This window comes from Phodopus roborovskii, unplaced genomic scaffold (genome assembly GCF_943737965.1).
Source record: "Phodopus roborovskii unplaced genomic scaffold, PHOROB, whole genome shotgun sequence".
NCBI classification, from domain to species: domain Eukaryota; kingdom Metazoa; phylum Chordata; class Mammalia; order Rodentia; family Cricetidae; genus Phodopus; species Phodopus roborovskii.
In genome coordinates, this window is record NW_026126448.1 from 6,772,146 (window position 1) to 6,794,569 (window position 22,424).

General features: G+C 40.5%; 1 protein-coding gene across 6 annotated transcripts in view; it reads right to left on the reverse strand.

The window, feature by feature from the left end:
- Mast2 (microtubule associated serine/threonine kinase 2) overlaps positions 1–19,803 on the reverse strand; it is a 142,409-nt gene extending 122,606 nt beyond the window's left edge. For all 6 annotated transcript variants that reach the window (XM_051188524.1, XM_051188523.1, XM_051188521.1 and 3 more), the window contains exons 1-2: positions 19,341–19,803; positions 3,699–3,846 (exon numbers count right to left, since the gene is read on the reverse strand). In XM_051188524.1, the coding sequence (XP_051044481.1) occupies positions 3,699–3,846; positions 19,341–19,526 (334 nt within the window). In that variant the 5' untranslated portion in view covers positions 19,527–19,803. The remainder of the gene's footprint in view (positions 1–3,698; positions 3,847–19,340) is intronic.
- Between the last annotated feature and the right edge of the window lie 2,621 nt (positions 19,804–22,424).

The following is a 22,424-nucleotide window of genomic DNA, read 5'->3' on the forward strand; positions in this document are numbered from 1 at the left end:
TACAAACCACATTAATTGCAAAATTAATGAAAAAGTGGAAAGGGGAAGAAAGGGGAAAGGGAGGGGAAGAGAAAGGAAGGGAAGGGAAGGGAAGGGAAGGAAAAGATAAGACCTAAGGGATAAAGCAAGAGACAAGGTTGAGGGAATGGAGAAATGGCCCAGCAGGTAAAAGCATAGTTCAATTGGGCAGTGGTGGCATACATCTTTAATCCAGCACTAGGAAGGCAGAGACTGGCGGATCTCTGTAAGTTCCAGGCCAGCCTGGTTTACATAAAGAGTTCCAGGACAGCCAAAGCTACACAGAGAAACCCTGTCTCGAAAAACCACAAAACAAAAGAACACAGAGCAATTCCAAAACCCACATGGTGGCTAACAATCATTTGTAATCCAATTCCAAGGGTGTCCTACACCCACTTCTGGCCTCCATGATACACAGACATACATACAAAACAAAACAAAACAAAACAAAAAAAAAAAAAAACCTTTTTTTTTTTTTTTAAATGTAAGGCTGGAATCAAGGTAACTAAAAATGCCACTGATAGAATAGTCAAATAATTTCCACATTTTACAACACTCTACCACACAGAATGAAAGAGAGCATTGAATAATACAGGAACTGAAGTTTTTTTTAAAAAAACATTAAGGAACTAAATAGACAGCTTAACAGTTAAAAGAACTTGTTTCTCTCTTAGAGAACCCAAGTTTGATTCCCAACACATATAGGGCAGATCACAACTAACTAACTGTAATTCCAATTCAGGGGGACCCAACACCCTCTTCTGACATTCTTGAGAACCAGGTGGTGTATAAACATACATGCAAGAAAAACATGCATTCATACAAAATAAAACATTTAAGTATAAAGGAAAAAAAACTAAAGAAAAAAGAAAGTCCAATGTGGTGGTGAACACCTTTAATCCCAGCACTTAGAACAAAGGCAGGTGGATCTCTACGAGTTACTGCTAGCCTAGTCTACATAGTGAGTTCCAGGCTAACCAGGGCTACATACAAACCCTATCTATCTATCTATCTATCTATCTATCTATCTATCTATCTATCTATCAATAAATAAATAGGGGTAGAGAGATAGCCCAGCGACTAAGACTGTTTGCTGCTCACCCTATAAATAAATAAATAAATAAATAAATAAATAAATAAATAAATAGGGGTAGAGAGATAGCCCAGTGACTATGACTGTTTGCTGCTCACCCTGGCACCCATGTAGTCGATTACAACCCTCTATAACTCCAATCCCAAAGGATCCAATGCCCTTCTTCTAGCCCTCCTCTGGCACCAGGTGCCCAGACATACATTCAGGCAAAAATACTCCCACACATGAGATAATACATTTAAAAAAATAAATAAATAAAACATATCTTTAAAAGAAAAATTTAACCACTTAAATTTAAAAATAAAACTGAGGGATTGGAGAGATGGCTCAGTTGTTAAGAGCACTGGCTGCTCTTACAAAGAAAGGTCCTGAGTTTAATTGCCAGCAACCACATGGTGGCTCACAGATGATGAGATTTGGTACCCTCCTCTGACCTGCAAGGTTACATGCAGACAAAATACTATATACATAATAAATAAATCTTTAAAATAAATAAATAAAATACCTAAAAGACCCAGGCATGGTAGCTCATATCTTTACTTCAAGCACTCAGAAGGGGAGGATCTATGAGTTGTACCAGCCTGATCTAAAAAATTGTATGTGTGCACAAATGCATAAGTATATTGAGATATACATGTATGTGAAGACTTGGGTGTTTTTTCTCAGGGTGTTTTTCTCACCTCAATTATGTGTGTGAGAGACAAATTCTCTTGTTGGACTGGAATTCACCAAGCAAGCAGGTTGTGTGCTAGCCAATTCAGTACACTGCAGCAACCTTCAGAGCACTGGGATTCTAAGTGATGCCACTACACATGACTTAGCCAACTTAGTTATCCCTCTAGCACCTACAGTTTTCTTCTTTTTTAACGTTTTTTTTTTTTTTAATTTATTTACTTTATGAGTATGAATGCTTTGCCTACATGTGTGAGTATGCATGCTTGGTGCCTACTAAAGTCAGAAGAGTTAGACATCCCTCAAATTGGAGTTACAGATGGCCATGAGGTAACATGTGGGTTCTGGGAATAAAATACTGGTCCTATGCAAGAGCACCAAGTGCTCTTAACCTCTATGCCATCTATTCAGCCTCAATTTTATTTGGTTTTGTTTCCCTTTTTATATTTGTTTATTTTTTGGTTTTTCAAGACAGTACTTCTCCTTTAGCCTTGGCTGTCCTAGACCTCACTCTGTAGACCAGGCTGGCCTCGAACTCAGAGATCCATCTGCTTCGGCCTCCCAAGTACTAGGATTAAAAGTGTGCACCACCACTGTCTAGCGAATTTTTCTTTTTAATTCGTAATTCAAAACTCTATTTATAGGGCTACTGAAATGGCTCAAGGGGTAAAGATACTTTGCAGCCAAGCCTTATATAACCTCACTGACCCTCCAGATCAGCATGGTAGAGAACGAACTCCTAACAGTTGTCCTCTGATCTCAACATGCATGCCATGGCAAACACCACACACATACACAAATCTGTAAGGTGTTTTTGTCTTTTGGGTTTGTTTGTTTGTTGTTTTGGTTTGGTTTGGTTTGGTTTTGGTTTTGGTTTTTCCAGACAGGGTTACTCTGTGTAGCCTTGGCTGTCCTGGAACTCTATGTAGACCAGGCTGGCCTCAAATTCAAAGAGATCACCTGCCTCTGTCTCCAGAGTACTGGGATTAAAGGTGTGTACCACCACCACCCAGCAGTAAGTTGTTGTTTTTCTTTTTTTTTTTAAAGTTCAAATTATCCACAATCCTTTTCTTAAAAGATGAGCAGAATTCTATGGAAAGAGCAGAAAGCCCAAAATAAAAATAACAGCACAACAGTGAGACAATAAGGCCTAGAGGACTATCACTGAAAAGGAACTAGAAGAAAAAGAACTGAGAACTATTTACTTTGGGGAAGAAGTACAGCAGGACATTTTCCTCTCTACTTACCTTCTCTACTGGCCATACTCTTTTTGTTTTTTTTTCGTAAGTCTATTGATTGAATAAAATTATACTGTATCTCAACTGTTTTCTACCAGAACCAAGACTTCTTTTACAATTTTGTACCTTGAGTCTTATAATTGTCTTTTCTTTGGAGGAGGCAGAAAGGTAATTATGTGACTCTGCTGGAGTTATTGCTCAGTGGCAGAGCACTTGCCTAGCATACACAATGTCCTGAATTTTTCCAGCACAGCTGGAGGACAGAGGTAGGGGTAGACATGGGGAGTGGGATGGTAGAGGTGAGAAGGATGTGAAATCTATAAAGTTGTAGAAGGAGAAAAAAGTCATACTGGGGTAGCCAAGAATACTAGTTAGTCAAGAGAAATGTTCAGGTGGCTAGCATTCAGAGAATCTATAAAATAGTAGAAAGAAAACAACAGTATTCTATACAATACTATCAAAGAAGATGCTGTCAAGAAGCCATAATAACTGATTATCTTTAAATATTAGCAACATGCAGGGGAGTGGTGGCACACACAATCCGAAAATTATTCCCCATCCCCCCTTTTTTGTTCCAGAGATTGAATCCAGGTCTATGCACACTAAGCACACTGTCTACCACATACTAACATGCCCACTGTCCCACATTCCATTAAAAAACCAAGTTTGGTATTTACCTGACAGAGAACTGGCCAGGCTTCCTCTCCGTAACTTACAGTCATCCTGACTGAGTTGTCGGTGGAGTTTAGCTTTTCCAGTAGACGAGAATAAGTCAGGATTACTAAGCTTCCTGAAGATCAAGGGACTAAGTCCAGTAACCATATCCTTCAATGAAAAGAAAAAGGATGAAACATGAATCCTTAGTATCTTTTCTAAAGAACTTTATAGTAAACATCTATACAACATTCATTTTAATTATAAAGTACCATTAGGGCTAGAGAGATCAGTTGCTCTTCCATTGTACAAGGGTTTAATTCCCAGCATCCAAATAGCAGGTCAGAACCATCTCTAATTCCAGTCCCAGAGGACCCAATGTCCTCTTCTGGCCTCCACAGCTACTATGTATACATGATGCACAAACATATATACAGGTAAAATACCCATACATATGAAATAAAAATACAAATTTTAAAGTACCAATTTTCAGCACTTGGCAGAGGCAGGCAGATCTCTGTTGAGTTCAAGGCCAACCTTGAATGAGCTACAGAGTACATTCCATGACAACCAAGGCTACAAAGAGAAACCCTGTCTTAAAGGAAAAAAAGTGACCATTTTTAAAGAACATTTATTCAGTTATTGGAGAAGGGGTATGTATGTACATGGCACAGCACAAGTATAGAAGAAGTTAGAAGACAACTTCCAGAAACCCATTTTCTTTCCATCACGTGGTTACAAAAATTAGAACTCAGGCCAGATCCCTCTTACTAGCCTAAAAAGTACCACAATAAACACTGATGTACAAATATCTCTGACAGGTTAACTTGAAGTCGTTTGGGTAAATACCCAGGAGTAATATAGCTGCATCAAAAATGTATTTCTTAGATACAATTCAATGTCCTATTCAAGGACATGAAATATTAACATGGTTAATATTATTAACATGGTTAATATTTCATGAAATGCCAAATGAAACAATGAAAGGATCAGTTTACAAGATGAATTAGGACATTTTGATATGAGTGTGAATCTGTTTACTTAATTTATTTCTTTTTATTTTCTCTCTCATCACCACTTCTATCATGACATACATAGCAAAAAGTGCCCTCACTTTGAGCTCAAGCCATCCCAGCCTCCAGAAGTGTTAAAGATACATTTATATTAGCCAGGTAGAGGTGGCACATGCCTTTAATCCCAGCACTTGAGAGGCAGAGAGGAGGATCTCTGTGAGTTCAAGGCCAACCTGGTCTGCAAAATGAGTTGACATCCAGGGCTGTTACACAGAAAAACCCTGTCTAGAAAAAACAAAAACCACTTATAGTTTGTAAGCTAACTGGTTTAAGGTATTTTGTGATATATAATGATACCTCAGTTAAGAACAGTTACTGCTCTTGCAGAGAACTTGGGTTCAGTTCCCAGCACCCACATGGAGGCCTGAACAGGTACACCAGTGCCACAGTGAACATAAGGATGTAAAAGGAAAACTTGCAGGAGTGAGTTCTCTTCTTCCACCACGTGAGTCCCAGGAATCAAACTCATGCCATAATGCTTGGCAGCAAGTGCTTTTACCCAATGAGCCAGCTCAAGCACGGCATCTGGTTTTCAGATAAATCACTCTGTTGCCTGTTTTCAGAGCATTCGATTTCTGTTTGCTTTCAGAACTTTTGGTTTGCTAATTTGCTAGTCTATGTCTTCTGCCACTGCTCCAGTATCTAATTCTGTATTTTCCTGCATCTTATGCTTACTACAATGTTTCTTGGTTTAGGAGTTTTTTAAGTGGCTGATTATAAGGAGGCTGAACAGATACTTGCCTCTTCATCTCAACAGGGTAAAGGGTAACAAGGGGAATACCTCTATAAGCTGTAATTGCCTCATACCAAAAACCAACAAACCATACCCCACTATTCAAGGAATGGCTGGAACTTTATTGGCTCAGCCAGAAAGATACACAAAAGGGTTAATTATCCATTGTCTTGAGCTTCCTCATGTTCTCAGAAGTGCCAAAGACAAGCCCAAGATTCAGTGGGAGAAAGCAACCCTTGGGTTCAAGAGAAAGGGCAGCCAGGCTCTGGTGGCACACACCTTTAATTCCAGCACTTGAGAGGCAAAGGCAGGCGAATCTCTGTGAGTTCGAGGCCAGCCTTGTCTATAAGGCTATACAGAGAAACCCTGTCTCGAACCCCCCCCCAAAAAAAATCACATAAAGTTCATCCAACACAGAGATCTCCAGTCAGTGTAAAAAGCTAACAATCTTAAGTATAAAACAGAAAGAAAAATTATTGGAAAAAAATGCCATTTTATTTTATATACAATTACTGTATTGATATAACTCCAGCTAATTTTATATACAATAACTGTTTTGAGGTGCAAGTATTTGAAAAAAAAAATAAGATAATCTGGCTACAGATTTTCCACAGTAGGAAATAATGATATTCCTGAAATGGATCTTGTGGGATGTCCTTCTGTATGCTGAAAATATGTGTAGCTTTTATTGGTTGATAAAGCTGATTTGGCCAATGGCCATGCAGAATAGAGCCAGGCAGGAAATCTAAACAAAGACATGGAGAGAAAGAAGGCTGAGTCAGAGAGATGCCATGTAGCCAGGAAGGAATAACATGTCAGAACATTACTGGTAAGCCACAACCATGTGGTGATATGCAGATTAATAAAAATGGGTTAAATTATATGTAGAGCTAGTCAGTAATATTCCTGAGCCACTGGCCAAGCAATTATAATTAATATTAAGTCTTAGTTATTTGGGAACTAGTGGGCAGGATGAGAAACCTCCAGCCACACCTTTATGTGAGGGTACTGGATCCCCTGGAACTGCGATTACAGATAGTTGTGAGCTTCCTGTGGGTGCTAGGAACTGAACCCGTGTCCTATGGAAGAACAGCCAAGGTTCTTAAGCACTGAACCATCTCTCCAGCCCATTTCTATCTCTTTAGCCCCAAGAGTTTTTAAAATTTCATCTAGGTTAAGAGATGTTAAAAAATACCTAGGATGCCAGAAACTTATAGGATGTGATGTCAGAAACTTATAGGATTTGCTGAAGGAGGCAGAGGCAGGAGGATCTGAGGTCAAGGTCAGCGTGATCTACAGAGAGAGGTCCAGGTCCAGGACAGTCAGGACTATACAGACACTTTGTCTCAGAAACACTTTGTCTCTAAAAAAGGAGGGAGGAAAAGAGGGAGGGAGTCAGGAAATCAGGAAGTCAGGAGTCAGGAAGAGAAAAGTTTTGGAGCCAGGTGTGGTGGCACAGGCCTTTAATTCCAACAGACCAGAGATCCAGGTCAGCCAGGGCTAATACACAGAGAAACTCTTGTCTCAAAAGCTCAAAGGAAAGAAGAAAAAGAAATAAGTTTTGCATACAATTAAAGTTAAATTATTACCAATTCAACAAGGCAGTAGTGGCTTGTGCCTTTAATTCCAGCACTCAAGAGGCAAAGGCAGGCCTCTGTTGAGTTTGAGGCCAGCCTAGTCTATGTAGAGAGTTATAGGACAGGCTCCAAAGCTCTACACACCACACACACACACACACACACACCAGTTTCAAAAAAAATAAAAAAAAAAAAAATACTACTAATTTAACTTAGAGTGTTAGAAATTTAGGGGTTGGAGGATGTAGGTCAGTGGTAGAGTATTTAGCATATTTTATACCATGTATTTGATCACCAGCACAACAAAAAATAAAAACTGCAAATTTAGGATGTCATATATATAATCTCCATAGTAACCAGAAAGACAAGACCTAAAACTCACATACAAAAGAAAATAAGAAAAGAACCAAACAGTTCTCTACCACACACACACACACACACACACACACACACACACACACACACAAATAAATAAATAAATAAATAGGACACTGAGGTTATAGTTCAGCTGGAAAAATATTTGTCTAGCATACACAAATCCCTGCCTTCTATCCACAACATTTCATAAACAGAGAGTGGTTGGCACACACCTATAATTTTAGTATTAGGGAGGCAGAGGAAGACTTCATCTTCATCTACAAAAGCCCAGCCTATAGTTCCCTCCCCCCAAAAAAAGCAGGGAGGGGCTACATCCCAACCTCTATAAGTAATTCATTTAAATTATATTACACGGATAATATCACAATCTAATAATAGATAATAATCAAGGCTTATTAGTGTGGGAGGAGTCAAAGATCTGCTATTCCAAAAGCAAAGGAAAACAAGTTTTTTCAGATTTTCCATCAGGCTTGGGGAGCAAGGCTTTTTCTTGTATTCAAAATGGTTGTGACTCAAAATTCTGTGGGTTCTGAAGGAATAAATGGAAACTAAAACTATACTAACTATACTGAGGTTAGAGATCCACAGCACAGAATAGCAAGAAGTTGAGAAAATTGATGATTTCCCTTCCTCCTAAGCATCTACATCATGTTCTCAGCCCACTAGCAGTTAGACAAAGGCCTGTAACTGAGTCTGAAAGTAAAATACAACTGAAAGTGACTATGCTGGCCCATCATCCCAGTTTCCTCAGGTGACCTTGCAAGAACCTAGATAGAAAATGGGAAAGTGTGTATCAGTCTAGGTCACTCTGAATGTATCTGTTACAGCAACCAGTCCCTAACTAATATAAAAACCAAACCTGAGCTGGAATAACAATGTCCCCTTTCTTTTACTAGTCAAAGGCAGGAACTAAATATCCCAGGTTACTGAACAAAATCACATTAGTAAGATGCATTTGAAATAACTTTAAAAACTATTATCAACTATATCTAAATGCTCTGATTCATAAATCATTCCTAAACACCTAACAGAGAGCCTAACAATACTAGAAAGTAGCTCTGCTTTGGTGAAACACAGGCAGAGGTAAAATAGGTAGCCAATTAATCTCCACTCAACTAAGTATTAAAAAATTTTGCGACAGCTCAATGTCTCCCTCTGCGAACAAGCACTGCTAATACTATATAGTTGCCACAGCTGAGATGATACCTCAGAATTCAGAAATGAGAGTCTCTTAGAGCTGATCTTAATTACATTCTCAAACTAAGGGACATAACTGCTGGCCACTGGTGGTGATTGCCTTTAGTCCCAGTACTCGAGAGGCAGGAGTATCTCTGTGAATCATATATTCCATTCAATTTCTTTCTATCTTATCTTTCTTTTTCTTTCCTTTCTTTCTTTCTTTCTTTCTTTCGTTGTTGTTGTTCTTCTTCTTGGTTTTGTTTGTTTGTTTGTTTGTTTTGAAGCAGGGTTTCTCTATGTAGTTCTGACTGTCCTGGAACTCACTATATATACCAGGCTGGCCTCAAGCTCAGAGATTCTCCTGCCTCTGCCTCCTGAGTGATGAGATTATCACCACCTGTCCTATAACAGTTTCTTAATAAAGAAATCTATACATTTCCCTAAAGCCTCCGTTTTAAGTACAGGTACACTCTAGCCACAGTACAAGTATAGAGCTCAGAGTAAACTTTCAAAAGTTGGTTCTCTCCTTCCTTTTCTTGAAGGTGGGGTCTTTCTTACTGACCTGCTCCACTTCATTCTTCAAGCCAGACAGATGAACTTCTGTTGATTCTGTTTCCACCTCCCACCTCAACACTGAAGCGCTATAATTATAGATATGGGGGGCTTGTCTTGGGGGATTGTTGTTTTTTGTTTTGTTTGTTTGGTTGGTTGGTTGGTTAGTTTTTCAAGACAGGGTTTCTCTATTGCTTTGGAGCCTGTCCTGGAACTCGCTCTGTAGACAAAGCTGGCCTCAAACTCACACAGATCCACCTGCCTCTGCCTCCCAAGTGCTGGGCTTAAACTCAGGACAGCCAAGGCTACTCAGAGAGACCCTGCCTCAAATCCCCTCCCTCCAGGACTATAGACTATATATAGTCTTACCCTGTCTTGTCTTTCATGTAAGTTCTATAAGTCTCCTAATTCATCTTCCAATTCTATACTTTTTTCCTCAGTGTTTTATTTTTATGTGCATGGGTGTTTTGTTTATATGTCTGTGTGAGGGTGTCAGATCTCCTGGACCTGGAGTTACAGGCAGGTGTGAGCTGCCATGTGGGTGCTGGGAAATGAACCTTGAGACCTCTAGAAGAACAGCCAGTTCACATTACCACTGAGCCATCTCTCAAGCCCCTCTAGTTCTATACATAATGTTTTTTTTTCTGTGATATTTTGCACATAGTAAATCATTCCATAAAACCTTAAGAGCTTGTCACTTTTCTACTTAAAAAAAAAAAATAAAATTTACAGTTGTTTCTGTCACAATTTAGATCCAAGTCCAAAGTGCTGATGACTTTGTCCTATAAGACATTCTGTAATCTGTCCTTTGGCTCTCCTTGGCCTCATTTCTTCCTTTTTTTTTTTTTTTTTTTTTTTTGTTTTGTTTTGTTTTGTTTTTTGTTTTTTGTTTTTGTTTGTTTGTTTTGTTGTTGGAGACAGGCTTTGCAGGCTGTCCTGAAACTAGCTCTTGTAGACCAAGCCGGTCTCAAACTCACAGAGATCCACCTGCCTCTGCCTCCCAGGTGTTGGGACTAAAGGCGTGCACCAACACTTCTTCATTCTTGTTAACTAGTTCCAGTCACACTGGCTGCCTTGGTGTTCCCCAAGTATCTTAAGCATTTCTTTCTACCTGAGAATACTTTTAAAAAATGACTATTACGTTAGGAGTTTTTCACTTGATGATTTTTGTACCTGGAATTCCCTTTTCCAGATGGGTGCATATGGCTGATTTTCTCATTTTGTTCATATATGCTGAGATAATACCTTTTGTTGTTGTTTTGTTTTTGAGACAGGGTTTCTCTGTACACCAGAACTGGTTGTCATGGAACTCACTCAGTAGACCAGGATGGCCTCAAACTCACAGAGATCCACCTGCCTCTGCTTCCCACGTGCTGGGATTAAAGGTATCACTACCTGGCTCTGTAATCTTATAGTATATGTTATGATGGAAACAAGTAGGGCAGTTTCCTCAACTAAATGTAGTACCTGACAGACACGTGGAATGAAAGGTTAATAGAATCATAGCGCCAACAGATGAACTCAATGAGTAAAGGTACTTGTCATATAGCCTAATGCCCGAGTTTCAGCTTCAAGATCCACATAGCAAGACTCCTTAAACTTGTCCTGTGACCTCCACATGTGTGTGTCGATACAAGTATACCAACACACATACATAAAACATACAGGGTGGTGGTTTGAATGAAAAAGGAACCCATAGATTCATTGAGAGTGGTTCTACAGGGAGGTGTGGCTTTGGAGTGGGTGTGGCCTTGTTGGAAGAAATGTGTCACTGGGTGCAGGCTTTGAGGCTTCAAGCCCAAGGCAGCCCAATGTCACTCTCCCTGCTGTCTACCTATTTGTATGCAGAACTCTCAGCTCCTTTCCAGCACCTGCATGCTATCAGGCTTCCCTCCATTATGACAATGGACTAAATTTCTGAACCTGTAAGACAGTACAATTAAATGTTTTCCTTTATAAGAGTTGCCGTGGTCATGGTGTCCCCTAAGACAAACAGATATACAAATAAAATAAAGTTTTATAAAAAGAAATGAAATGGATCAAATCAGTACCTCTTAGGTTTAAGTAGGAGGATTTTAAGTCTAAGACTATCCTCTGCCCCTACCTCCCAAGTGTTGGGATTAAAGGCAAGCTGCACCACCACCACCTGCCCTTTTTTTTTTTTTTAAGATCCTTCTTCCAGCTTGTGATAATATAGAGGTGATGGTGGCATTGGCCTATGCCTTTAATCCCAGAACTCTGGAGGCAGAGGCAGGCAGAGCTCTGTAAATTCAAGGTCAGCCTGGTCTGCAAAGCAAGTTCCAGGAAAACCAAGACTATTACACACAGAAACCCTGTCTCAAAAACCAAAAGGGGGAGGGATGTAAAAGTATGTGACAAATTAGCCAAGACTTTAAAAAGGAAGTCCATACTGTTGACAAGAATCATCCAGTGAAAAAATAAAAACAACAATTAACCATTTTTTTTAAAAAAACAAGTCTTACTACATAGCATTGGCTGGCCCAGGTTTTCGTCATCATACAACACATAATTATGTAAATATGTGAGGTATCACACAGTTTTAATACATTTCTACGCTATATAAAGATCAAATTAAGGCAATTAACATAGCCACCAAACAATTATGGTAAAACATGAAACTTTCTATTTTTAGATACACAATGTATTGTTACTGTTTCTTGCTATACAAAGAATACAGATTTTTGGTTTGATTTGGTTTGGTTTTTTGGGACAGGGTTTCTTTATGTAGCTCTACAGGCTGACTTTGAACTCAGATATCCTCCTGCCTCTACCTCCCAAGTGCTAGACTTAGAAGTCAGTTCACCAACAACAACCAGGATGACATTAGAATTTATTTTCAACTACAAGTTTGAACCTACTGCCCAATCTCTCCTTAGCCCTCTATTTTCATTAGCCTTCAGTAACCACCATTTTCAGTTTCCATGAGGCTGGCTTTATCAAATTCAAATGTGAGAGACCACTCAGTACTTTGTCTTCCTATGTTATATACCCTCTAGGATTAACCATGGCAAATTATAAGTTTCCATCTTTTATAGCTTAATTGTGTGTGTATGTACATATATCACATTTTAACTGCTGATAAACAAGTCGATTTACTATCCTGTCTATTCTAAGTAGAGCTACCATAAAAACGGAGTTGCTACTTTCTCTTAGATATAGACTTAATTTCTCTTAGATATACAGACTTAATTTCCTTTAGGTATAATACCAATAATAGAATTACTGGGTTTATAGAGGTTCTTGTTTTAGTGTTTTGTTTATCTCTGGTACTAGGATTTCAACCCAAAGCCTAACATATGGTAAGCATGTATAATGCCAATGAGTAACATTCTCAACATAGCTATCCTTTTGCATAATCTTCATACTACTGGCTATAATAGCTATAGTGAAAGTACTAATTAACAATCCTATCAACAGTCTGTTTACTTTTCTTCACATGCTCCATGGTACCTTTTATCAGTTCTTTTATCAGAGCCATTGTAACTGAAGGTGCTCTACGACTTTCATATGCATTTGCCTGATATTAGTGATATTAAACATTTTTTCATGTAATTACTGGCCTTTTACATGTTACCTTTTGAGAATGTCTAGTCGGATGTTTTGGCTATTTTTAGTCAATTATTTGGGATGTTGCAGTTGAGTTCCTTATATATTCTGGATACTAACCCTAAATCAGAAAATCAGCAAAAGTCTTTTCCCATTACATAAGCTGTTTCTTCATTGTTTCCATTATTGTGAGGAGCTTTCATCTGATGTAATCATTTATCTATTTCTACTTTTGTTGCCAGAGCTTTAGATCTTACCCAAAAATCTTTGCCTGGTGCACTGTCATGAAATATATCACTGGAACATTTTCTAGTAGTTTCAGGTTTTGCATTTAATTCTTTAATACATTCTGAGTTTATTTTTATGTATGAAATTAAGGAATAGGAAAAAGAGTCTAGTTTTCTAGTTTCCTTCTGCATGTGTGCATTCAGTACTTACAACAGCTTATTAAAAAGATTATCATCTCTTCAATTATGTACTTAACATCTTCATCAAAAACCAATTAGCTGTATAACCAGGCAGTGGTGGCTCATGTACTTAGGAGGCAAAACCAGGCAGATGTCTTAGTTCAAGGACAGGTCTACATAGTGAATTCCACTGACAGCCAAGGATACAGAGAAATTACATATGTGTGTGTGTGTGTGTACATATACATACACACAAATAAATAAAATCAGTATTTAAGCTCTAAATACTCTATTCTAGTTTACTGGTTTACATATCCATTTCTATGACAATACCATGATTGATCATAGCTTACTAGAGTTTTCTGTTTAGTTTTTGTTTTTTTTTTTTTTGTTTGTTTGGTTTTCATGGCAGGGTTTCTCTGTATTGCTTTGGAGCCTGTCCTGGAACTAGCTCTTGTAGCCCAGGCTGGTCTGGAGCTCAAAGAGATCCATCTGCCTCTGCCTCCAAAGTTCTGATACTAAAGGCATGCGCCACCACTGCCCAGCTCAAGGCACAACTCTTTTTAAGAGGCCCTGCTACTAAGCACTTGATTGGGTTTTATGAGCTGCAAGCAGCACAATACAGATGTCTTTTACCTGCTCAAACAGAAAACAGAAAATCATCTCTAACTGACTTGTGCACATTGCACAATTCAAAATTGTGTTAATGAATGTATGTATGTTACCTTTAAAAGTTTGTGTATTTTCAGAACAAAAGAACCAGACACAAATGAAGACAAGTAGCCCAGGTGATCCAGCCTCTCAAAATGTCTCTGTTGCAATTTCCTCAAAATTCTGCAATCAGACCAAATTCAACATTGCTAGCTGAGATGGTTCAGCCTCAGACTACTCCAGCCAGAACTTCTGATAAGGTCTACTTTCCCATCACACAGAGACTAAACAAAAAATATTACAGCAGGCTGGAAAGATAGCTCAGAAGTTAAGAGCACTGGTTGCTCTCCCAGAGGTCCTGAGTTCAATTTCCAGAAACCACATAGTGGCTCACAATCATCTATAATGAGATCTGGTGCCCTTTTTTGGCATGCAGGCATACATTCAGGCACAACACTGTATACATAATAAATAAATAAATCTTTAAAAAATATTACAACTAGCTCTCCCAGGTCTTGACCATTATCTCAATTTTTTCAGGGTCCCTAAAAGATGTCATCACCTCTAGATAACAGGAAGGAGTATAGAGAAGACAACATCCGCATATCCAAGAAGTGGGGGTGGGTGGTTTTTGGTCATTCAGTACATTATGGATGTTTAGCATCATTTAGGGGAATTGATTACAAGTAGTTTTTGGTCAAAGTCAGGAAGGAAACTAAGCAAAGGAGATTAGATTCAAGGATTTCATTCAGAAAAGAAAAAGGAGGATATAGAAATGATAGGATAAAAGGGTAGATTGTTGAACCTACTTTTAAACTAAAAGAGCAACTTACAAATAGTTTCCAAGTATGGGTTTTTATACATTAATACAAAATTTAAGGTTATTTTTAATATAATATATATACATACATATATACATACATACATGTGTATGTATATATATGTGTGTATATATATATGTTTCTACTCCTGTTTAAGTAGGTACTCTTGTACCTATACAGCTCATTTGAAAATGTCAAGTTTTAGTCCTTGAGAGCTATATAAGATAATAAAGAAACACAGGTTAAGTCTTCTATAACAATCAAATTTATAGTCATATTAGATATGTTTTAAAAGTTAAACAGATATATTTTAGATAGATAGATGGTCCTCACAGACATACTACATACAGAATATGCCATTTAAAATGTTTTGTTAACATAGGGCTTTTCATGACAGTGAGACACGTCTGCTTCTGGCAACACCAATTTACTCCAAAAAACAATGATGGGCATCAAAAAACCATATGGAGGTTTTATGTGGCAAACCTAACCATAGGGCAAGAAACAGCCCTTGCCTCAACTGCTAACAGTATGCTGTCCAAATTGGACAAGCAGGAAACAAAAGAAGACAATTGCTGCACTTTGCCAAGACTAGGTAGGGCAGTCCTTCAAAATTCCTGCTTCACAGAACCCACATTGCAGAGAAAGCTGGGGTGACTTTGCAGGCAGCCAGATGTCTCTGTCACTTCCATAGTGCTTGCTCTGCACTTCCTGTTTACTCGGGTTATATTATCTCTTTCTCCAGACTCTGATGGAGGTGAAGACTAGATAGTTAAAGTTTTACAGTTTTCCTTGTTAACTAATTCAGAAAAGAAATTTACATAAGAGATGTAAAGTTTATGAGGTTGAGAAACATAAACGCTTAAGTTATTTATCTAAGATGATGTTTTAAGGTCAAAAAGATATTTTTAGGATGGTAATACAAGTTATGATAGAAGGTGGTTTAGGTATAAAACTTGGACTTTGGATAAGATAAATAACACTATTTTCTCCGAATTTGCCAAACATATATGGACTGGACATTGTAAATGTAAAAGTGCTTGCTACTCTTCCTGATGAATTGAATTCCCAGTACTCATTACTCCAGTTCTAGGGAATCCAATACCCTCTCTGACCTTGATGGGCACCTGCTCCCACACACAAACACACATGCAACAAACATACACATAATTTTAAAAAATGGAATAAAATCTTTATAAAAGAAAAAGGTGCCTCTAATTCCAGCAATCCAGAGGCAGAGACAGACGTATCTCTGTGAATTCGAGGCCAGCCTGATCTATGGAGTGAGTTCCAGGACAGCCAGGACTAAATAGAGAAATCCTATCTCAAAAGGCAAAACAAAACAAAACAAAAAGAATAGAACACATGGTCAAAAGTGGCAAATATTTCGCATAGCTTGAGAAGATGAAGATTAAGGAAAAACTATGAGATTTAATTATATAAAAAAGTTCTGAGCCATTCACAGAATTCTCTTTTTAACTTTTTCAAATAAGACTTTTCACAAATATCCACACCCTATTTTAAGTTGCAAAATAAGTTTTAGTATGACTACAACTGTGGAAAATTATACAACAATGAAAAAGAAACATATTTCTATAAGAAACTAACACAGAAGAGATGCACAGAAATTGTTTGAATAAAATATTTCAGTAACAAAGACTGCAAACTTCATTGACTTTTTATTTACATTCGATATTATCTAAAAGGCAATCTATGGTGCTAGGAGTGAGAAGTTGGGTAAACTTTGGATAAAGGTAATAAGTAGAAGAAAGAGTAAAGGAACAGTCTGGGAACTGGAAATGTTCTCCACCTTGATATGAGTAGTGAAAATATGGGTGTATTAGTCATAAGAATTCATAGGCTGGCCAGGTAATAAATAGTGGCACATACCTTTAGTCCCAGCACTCAGGAGGCAGAGGCAGGCAGATCTCGGTGAGTTTAAGATCAGCCTGGTCTATAAGAGCTAGTTCCAGAACAGCCTCCAAAGCCACAGAGAAACCCTATCTTGGGAGGGGAGGGGAGAGAATCATAGACTGAATGAACCTTAGATTAGTCAAATCCCAGTGTTAAAAACAAGCCAAATTGCTGGGAATTGGTACCACACACCTTTAGTCCAGGCACTCAGGAGGCAGAGGCAGGCAGATCTCTGTGAGTAAAAGGCCAGCCAGCCTGGTCTACAGAGCTAGTTCCACGATAGAGAAAACTTGTCTCGGAAAAAAACAAAAAAACAAAAAACAAGCCAAATCATCCAAATCATGACCTTGAAGGCAGTTTGGGGAAAGTATAAGTATACAAGACAAACCATAATATTAAGATTATATACACAAAGTAAAGAAACTGAGACAGAATACAAACTCAAAAAGGTTGTTGGTAAACCAATAAGATAAAGCATATTAGGAGGGAGAAAATAACACATTTCAAGAAAATTATAGTTTTTATTTTATTTGAGCTATAAGACAGAGAACAACATAACTAAGGCCTTCAACAGACAAAAGGATTATCAAAGATTTAGCCTCAGAGAAAAGGATAAACACTTCTTTCTCTGTGATTGCTAAGGATGGGTGAATATAGAAATTACCTTTTAAACGAGGACAGAAACTAGAGAGACGGTTCAGCAATTAACAGTACTTGCTGCTTTTGCAAGAGACCTGGGTTTGGTGAGAGCCACCAGCGGCTCACAACATCTATAACTCTAGTTCCAAGTGAGATGACACCCTCTTCTAGTGTCCAAACTATGTGATATACTAACATACATGCAAGCAAACACTCATATACTTAAAAAAATAAAAATAACGGGGGGGCAAGATGGATCATTGATTAAGAGCAAGATGGATCCATTGATTAAGAGCACCGGCTGCTTTTTCTGAAGTCCTGATTTCAGTTCCCAGCAACCAGAAGATGGCACACCATCCATAGTAGGATCTGAACTCTTCTGGCATAAAGGCATATATGCAAGCCAGGCGGTGGTAGTGCACACCTTTAATCCCAGCACTTAAGAGGCAGAGGCAGGCAGATCTCTGTGAGTTCAAGACCAGCCTGATCTACAGAGCTAGTTCCAATCCAGCCAGAGCTGTTACAGGGAGAATCCCTATCTCAAACCCCCCCCAAAAGGCATACGTGCATATTAAACACTCATACACATAAAAAATATTTAAAAATAAATAGTAATAAAAATTATTTTTTCAAGACAGGGTTTCTCTGTGCATCCCTGGCTGGACTGAAACTCTCTCTGTAGACCAGACTTGTTCCAAACTCAAGAAGGCCTCTGCCTTCCAAGTGCTGGAATTAAAGGCATTCACCACCATCACCTAGCTAACAAAGTCTTTTTTAAAGGGGGAGAATTGGGGCTAGAGAGATGGCTCAGCTTCTGGCTGCTTTGACAGAGGACCTCTGTTTAATTCCCAGCACCCACATGTTGCTTACAACTGTGTAGCTCCAATTTCAGGAAATCCGATACCTTCACACAGAGATAAGTGAAGGCAAAAAAAGAACTAATGCACATAAAAAACTAAATCATTAAAATTTATTTAAAAAAGAAAAAAGAAAGACCAAGTAGCCTTGAGCACATCACTGAAGCACACAATAAGGTCGACTGCACCAGGTAAACTAAGTCAGAGGAGGAAATACATTTCAAAAGTTTTGAATAGATATTAGAAGGGGAATAAACGAGTCTAGAAGTCATGGCAAAGCTCCAAGGCTCAGAGAATAAAAAGTTGGGAAACAAAAGGGGAGAGGTGGATTAAAAAAACATAGGCTAACATAGTATAACTCAAAGTATATAATTATGCCTAAGGAAGCTTATTTTATATGAAGGGCAAGATTCAGGAGACCTGGAAGCCCAAAGACTCAAAGATGAGGTCTCAACTGGAGTCTGAAAGAGAACTGTACAAAAGCAACGCTGTCCCTGGAATTCGTTATTACGGAACATTTTCCTACAAATCCAACAAGATCAAGGATCTTCCAATGCCCCTTCTTGGCAGTCTCCTTTCACTGAACTTTTACCGCTGTGAGTGGCAGTTTATCCTTTCTGATAAACTTTGCTGACCTTTATTCCCTACTCATAAATACACCCTACTGTTGTCTAATAAAGTATATAAACACATCCAGTCCATTCGGAAATCTCACGACTACTTTTACATTTCTCTTTTCCCATTAAGGGTAAACTAGAAGGCAGAGCCTTCATCTATAGGTTCTCTGTCCACAGCACAGGTCTTGAAATTGCACACACGCAGGTATTTGTAAAGTGGTTTGTCATTCAGGAGGTGGTTACTGAGAATATTAACGATTGTGAATACTTGCCTATAAAAGTATAATGACTACCAAATCAAAACGCCCAGGAATGACCCGTTTTTGTAAGTGTGGGGATAAACTCTAAAGAAACCATCAACACTATCAAACTGGCATTCCTCCCTTAAACTATCCACGCCTCTAGATAACTCAATAAGCCTACTCTTTGCTGCTCATTCACCCTGTCTACATTCCAGCACCCCTTCTCTCCATCCAGAACCCTGGACTACACATGCCCCCAAGAAGCAGTTTATTCATTCCTCCAACCCGCCCTTCCCCAAGTCCACTGCAACCCCAGGCCCCCTTTTCTCAGCCTCCTCAGAACTCCCACTCCTCCCAACCGACTCAGTCCCCACCCCTCACCTCCGCAGCCCGGTCCTCCCGCGAGGTCCCCTCCCCCACGGCGCCCACCCTCGCCCGCCGACTCCAGCCCGCCTTACCTGCTCCCTGCCGTCGGGCCCCGCGGGCCCGCTCCTCTCCTCCAGTCGCTGCCTCCCGGGCGGCGCTCGCCGGCGCGGGGGCAAGGGCTGCGGCTGGGGCAGCTCGGCCGCCCGCGGAGCCGCATCCTCCCGACGGGCGGGCGGCGGCGGCGGCTGCGGCCGCTCGCGGCAGCGACTCCGCTTCATCTCCGCGTCTGGGCCCCGCGGGCGTCAGCACCGCGACTGCGTCGGCCTGGCTCGGCCCCGGGCCGCAGCGCTGCCGCGGCAAGCCCGGTCCACAGCCACCATGGCCCGGCGGGCGCTCGAAACCACCCGCAGCCGGCCCGCGGCGTCTCCGCGCTTCCTGTCGGCTCAGGCGCCGAGACCTTCCCGGCGCGCCTCACGGAGGCAGCATAGCCACCGCCGCGCCCTCCACGCCCGGCACACGCTCGGCCGGCCACCCGCCGCCGCCGCCGCGGGCTCCGCAGCCAGCCGCCGGCCCGCCAGCCCGCCCGCCGCCCGGCCCGCCCCGCCCCTCGCGCGCGCGCGCGCGCACGAGCAGCCCGCCTGCCGCCCACAGCGCGTGGCCTGCCGCGCACGCGCTGGCGAACGGTCACGAAGACCCGCCCGCGGCCGCGCTGCGCGGTCTAAGGCGGAAGGGGGCGGAGACCCCGGTGCGCCCGCCGCGGCTGCGGCTCGCCCATTGATTCTTCCATTCATCCCTTTGGTTTAAAAAAAAAAAAGTGCCTGCGGAACCGAGCGCTGTCCAGGCTGGGGATCCGAAACTGACTTCTAACGGGAGGGGCGATACTAACACAGTTTACCGGCAGATGCTCACCTAGTTCACACCTCACTCCTCAGAGACAAGTTAGCTCACCCCCCCCCCATTCAGATAAGGAGACTGGGGTTTAGGGAAACGGACGTGGTCACCGACGTATCAATAGTCACGTTAGAGAAGCCCTCAATGCTCGTCCTCTGTCCTGTTTACACTCTTTGACCCGTCCAGACTATGTATAAAGTCCTGTTTAAAAAAAAAAAAAAAAAAAAGTGATGCATTCCTTCGGGGTGCAGGGACTTAAAAGGTTCCGGAAAATATAGGCTTCCCACTGACAATGAAGTCATCTTGTTGCCACGGTCCAGCCCGCTGAGGCCTGGGCAGCCTGACCTGCCCCTTCCAATGACTCATCTGCTTTAACAACACGTGGCAGACAGCTCAGCCATGCCTGGCCTCCTCCTGGCTTCAGACGTTCTGCCACAACGCTGTTTTTCCTCTTTGACCTAACCAGAGTTCATTCCCAGAAGCCTTTCCTGCCTGTTTCATCCATTTGTCATCGTCCTCCTCCCTGAATCCTTTCTGAGTAGTGATAATGGATAGCACAATGACGCCTAGTGGATTCCAGACACTGCATTCAATTCATATACACACAAAGATGGGGTCAGAAGTTTCCATTTTACAGTTGAGGGAACAAGCTGAGTTATAGTGCAAAGAGGACTCAGACCTCAGTCTGTGAGAAACCAGAACCCACAACATAACCAGTTTGTTAGACGACTCATGCTGCTTGCTTCTGTTTTCCCTGTTCCAGCTCCTCCCTATCCATCCAGTTACCTCAAATAGACAGAGCCATCCTTGGCTCCTTCTTTCTCCTCATTCCCTCTTTTCTAATAATGAAGAAGGCCTGTTGCTCTGTAACCTCACCATCTCTCCAGTCGGCTTTTTTTCCATTCCACTGGCACTGACTCCTATCCAGATTTACCTTTCTGCATCTGTTTGACTGGGAAAGTCTCCCAACTGGTTCCCCTGCATCATCTTATTATCTTAGGACCATCTTCGCAAGGATCTTTATAAGAATCTTCATAATACTTTCTTGCTTAGAATAGTAAAATAAATCTTAAGATAAAGTGTACACTTTCTAAGAAGGCAAGGCCATCACCCAAAATCCAGTCTCTACCTACCTTTTTCTTCTATTAATCCATACTGTGACCACTATTTATAGTTATCCCTGCTACTTAATAGGGCCTGAACATACTTGCTTACAAACAACAGAAACACATGCAGAATCTGGAATGGGCATACAAGAGAAGATTAAAACTTTTTGCCTGGGGTCTGAAGATACAGCTCAACGCTAGAGCGCTTGGCTGTCATTCACAAAGTCTCAAGTTTAATTCTTAAGATCTTTAAAAATGAAATGTTTTTTGTTTGGGGGCTGGGAATGTAGCCCATTTGGTAGCATGTTTGTCCAGCACACACAAAGCCCTGAGGTTGATCCCAAAACTACATAAACAGAGTGTGTCAAGAGAATTCAAGAGAAACATGAAACATTAACATTCTCAAAACAAAATGTGACAAAAATGAATTACTATACACCCTGCAAAGCAGTGTTACCCAGCATCTGGGGATATTGGGGAAGAAACAGTATCCTGAGTTGTTTGTTGATGTTTCATGAGGCTGTTTCTCCAATCTCTGCTTGATTCTGTGGTCTTTTCTAAACAAACTCCTCTAGGCTTAGGCCAATTCATCTCTACAAAGATAAACCATTGACTCAGCTTTGAGATCAAAATCTCATCTACCACTATTAGGAATGGGAAAGCTGGAGGTACAGACAGACACTGAGGTGGGTCTCATAGTCACCCCTTCCCTAGGATCTACACCCTTATGTGATTTTTACCCTTTGACTTGTTAAACAGAATATCATCACTTCCATAATTATGTTACATCATGTAAGATGGTATCTTGGTAGAAGTCTTACTCTCAAACTCATAATGGCCTTAAAGACGAAAATGTCCTTTATGACAGGGTAGGGTATGTAACCCATCCTCCTTTTTCTTCTCCTCAAATGCTCCCATTAAAGGACTGTGCCATGACACCTAGCTACAAAACTCATGTTTTACATTGGTGATGGAGAGGTCCATATAGCAGGAAATAGCATGGCAACCTGCAGGAGATTATAACAGTAGAGCAGCCCTAACCAAAAAAACAAAAACAAAAACAAAACAAACAAACAAACAAACAAAACAGTTCTGTACCCAGGAAGAAGTTAATTCTGACCAATAATGAGTGTGTCTCCAAGTGAAAACAAAGCCCAGCCATTACTTCAAAGGAAGCCT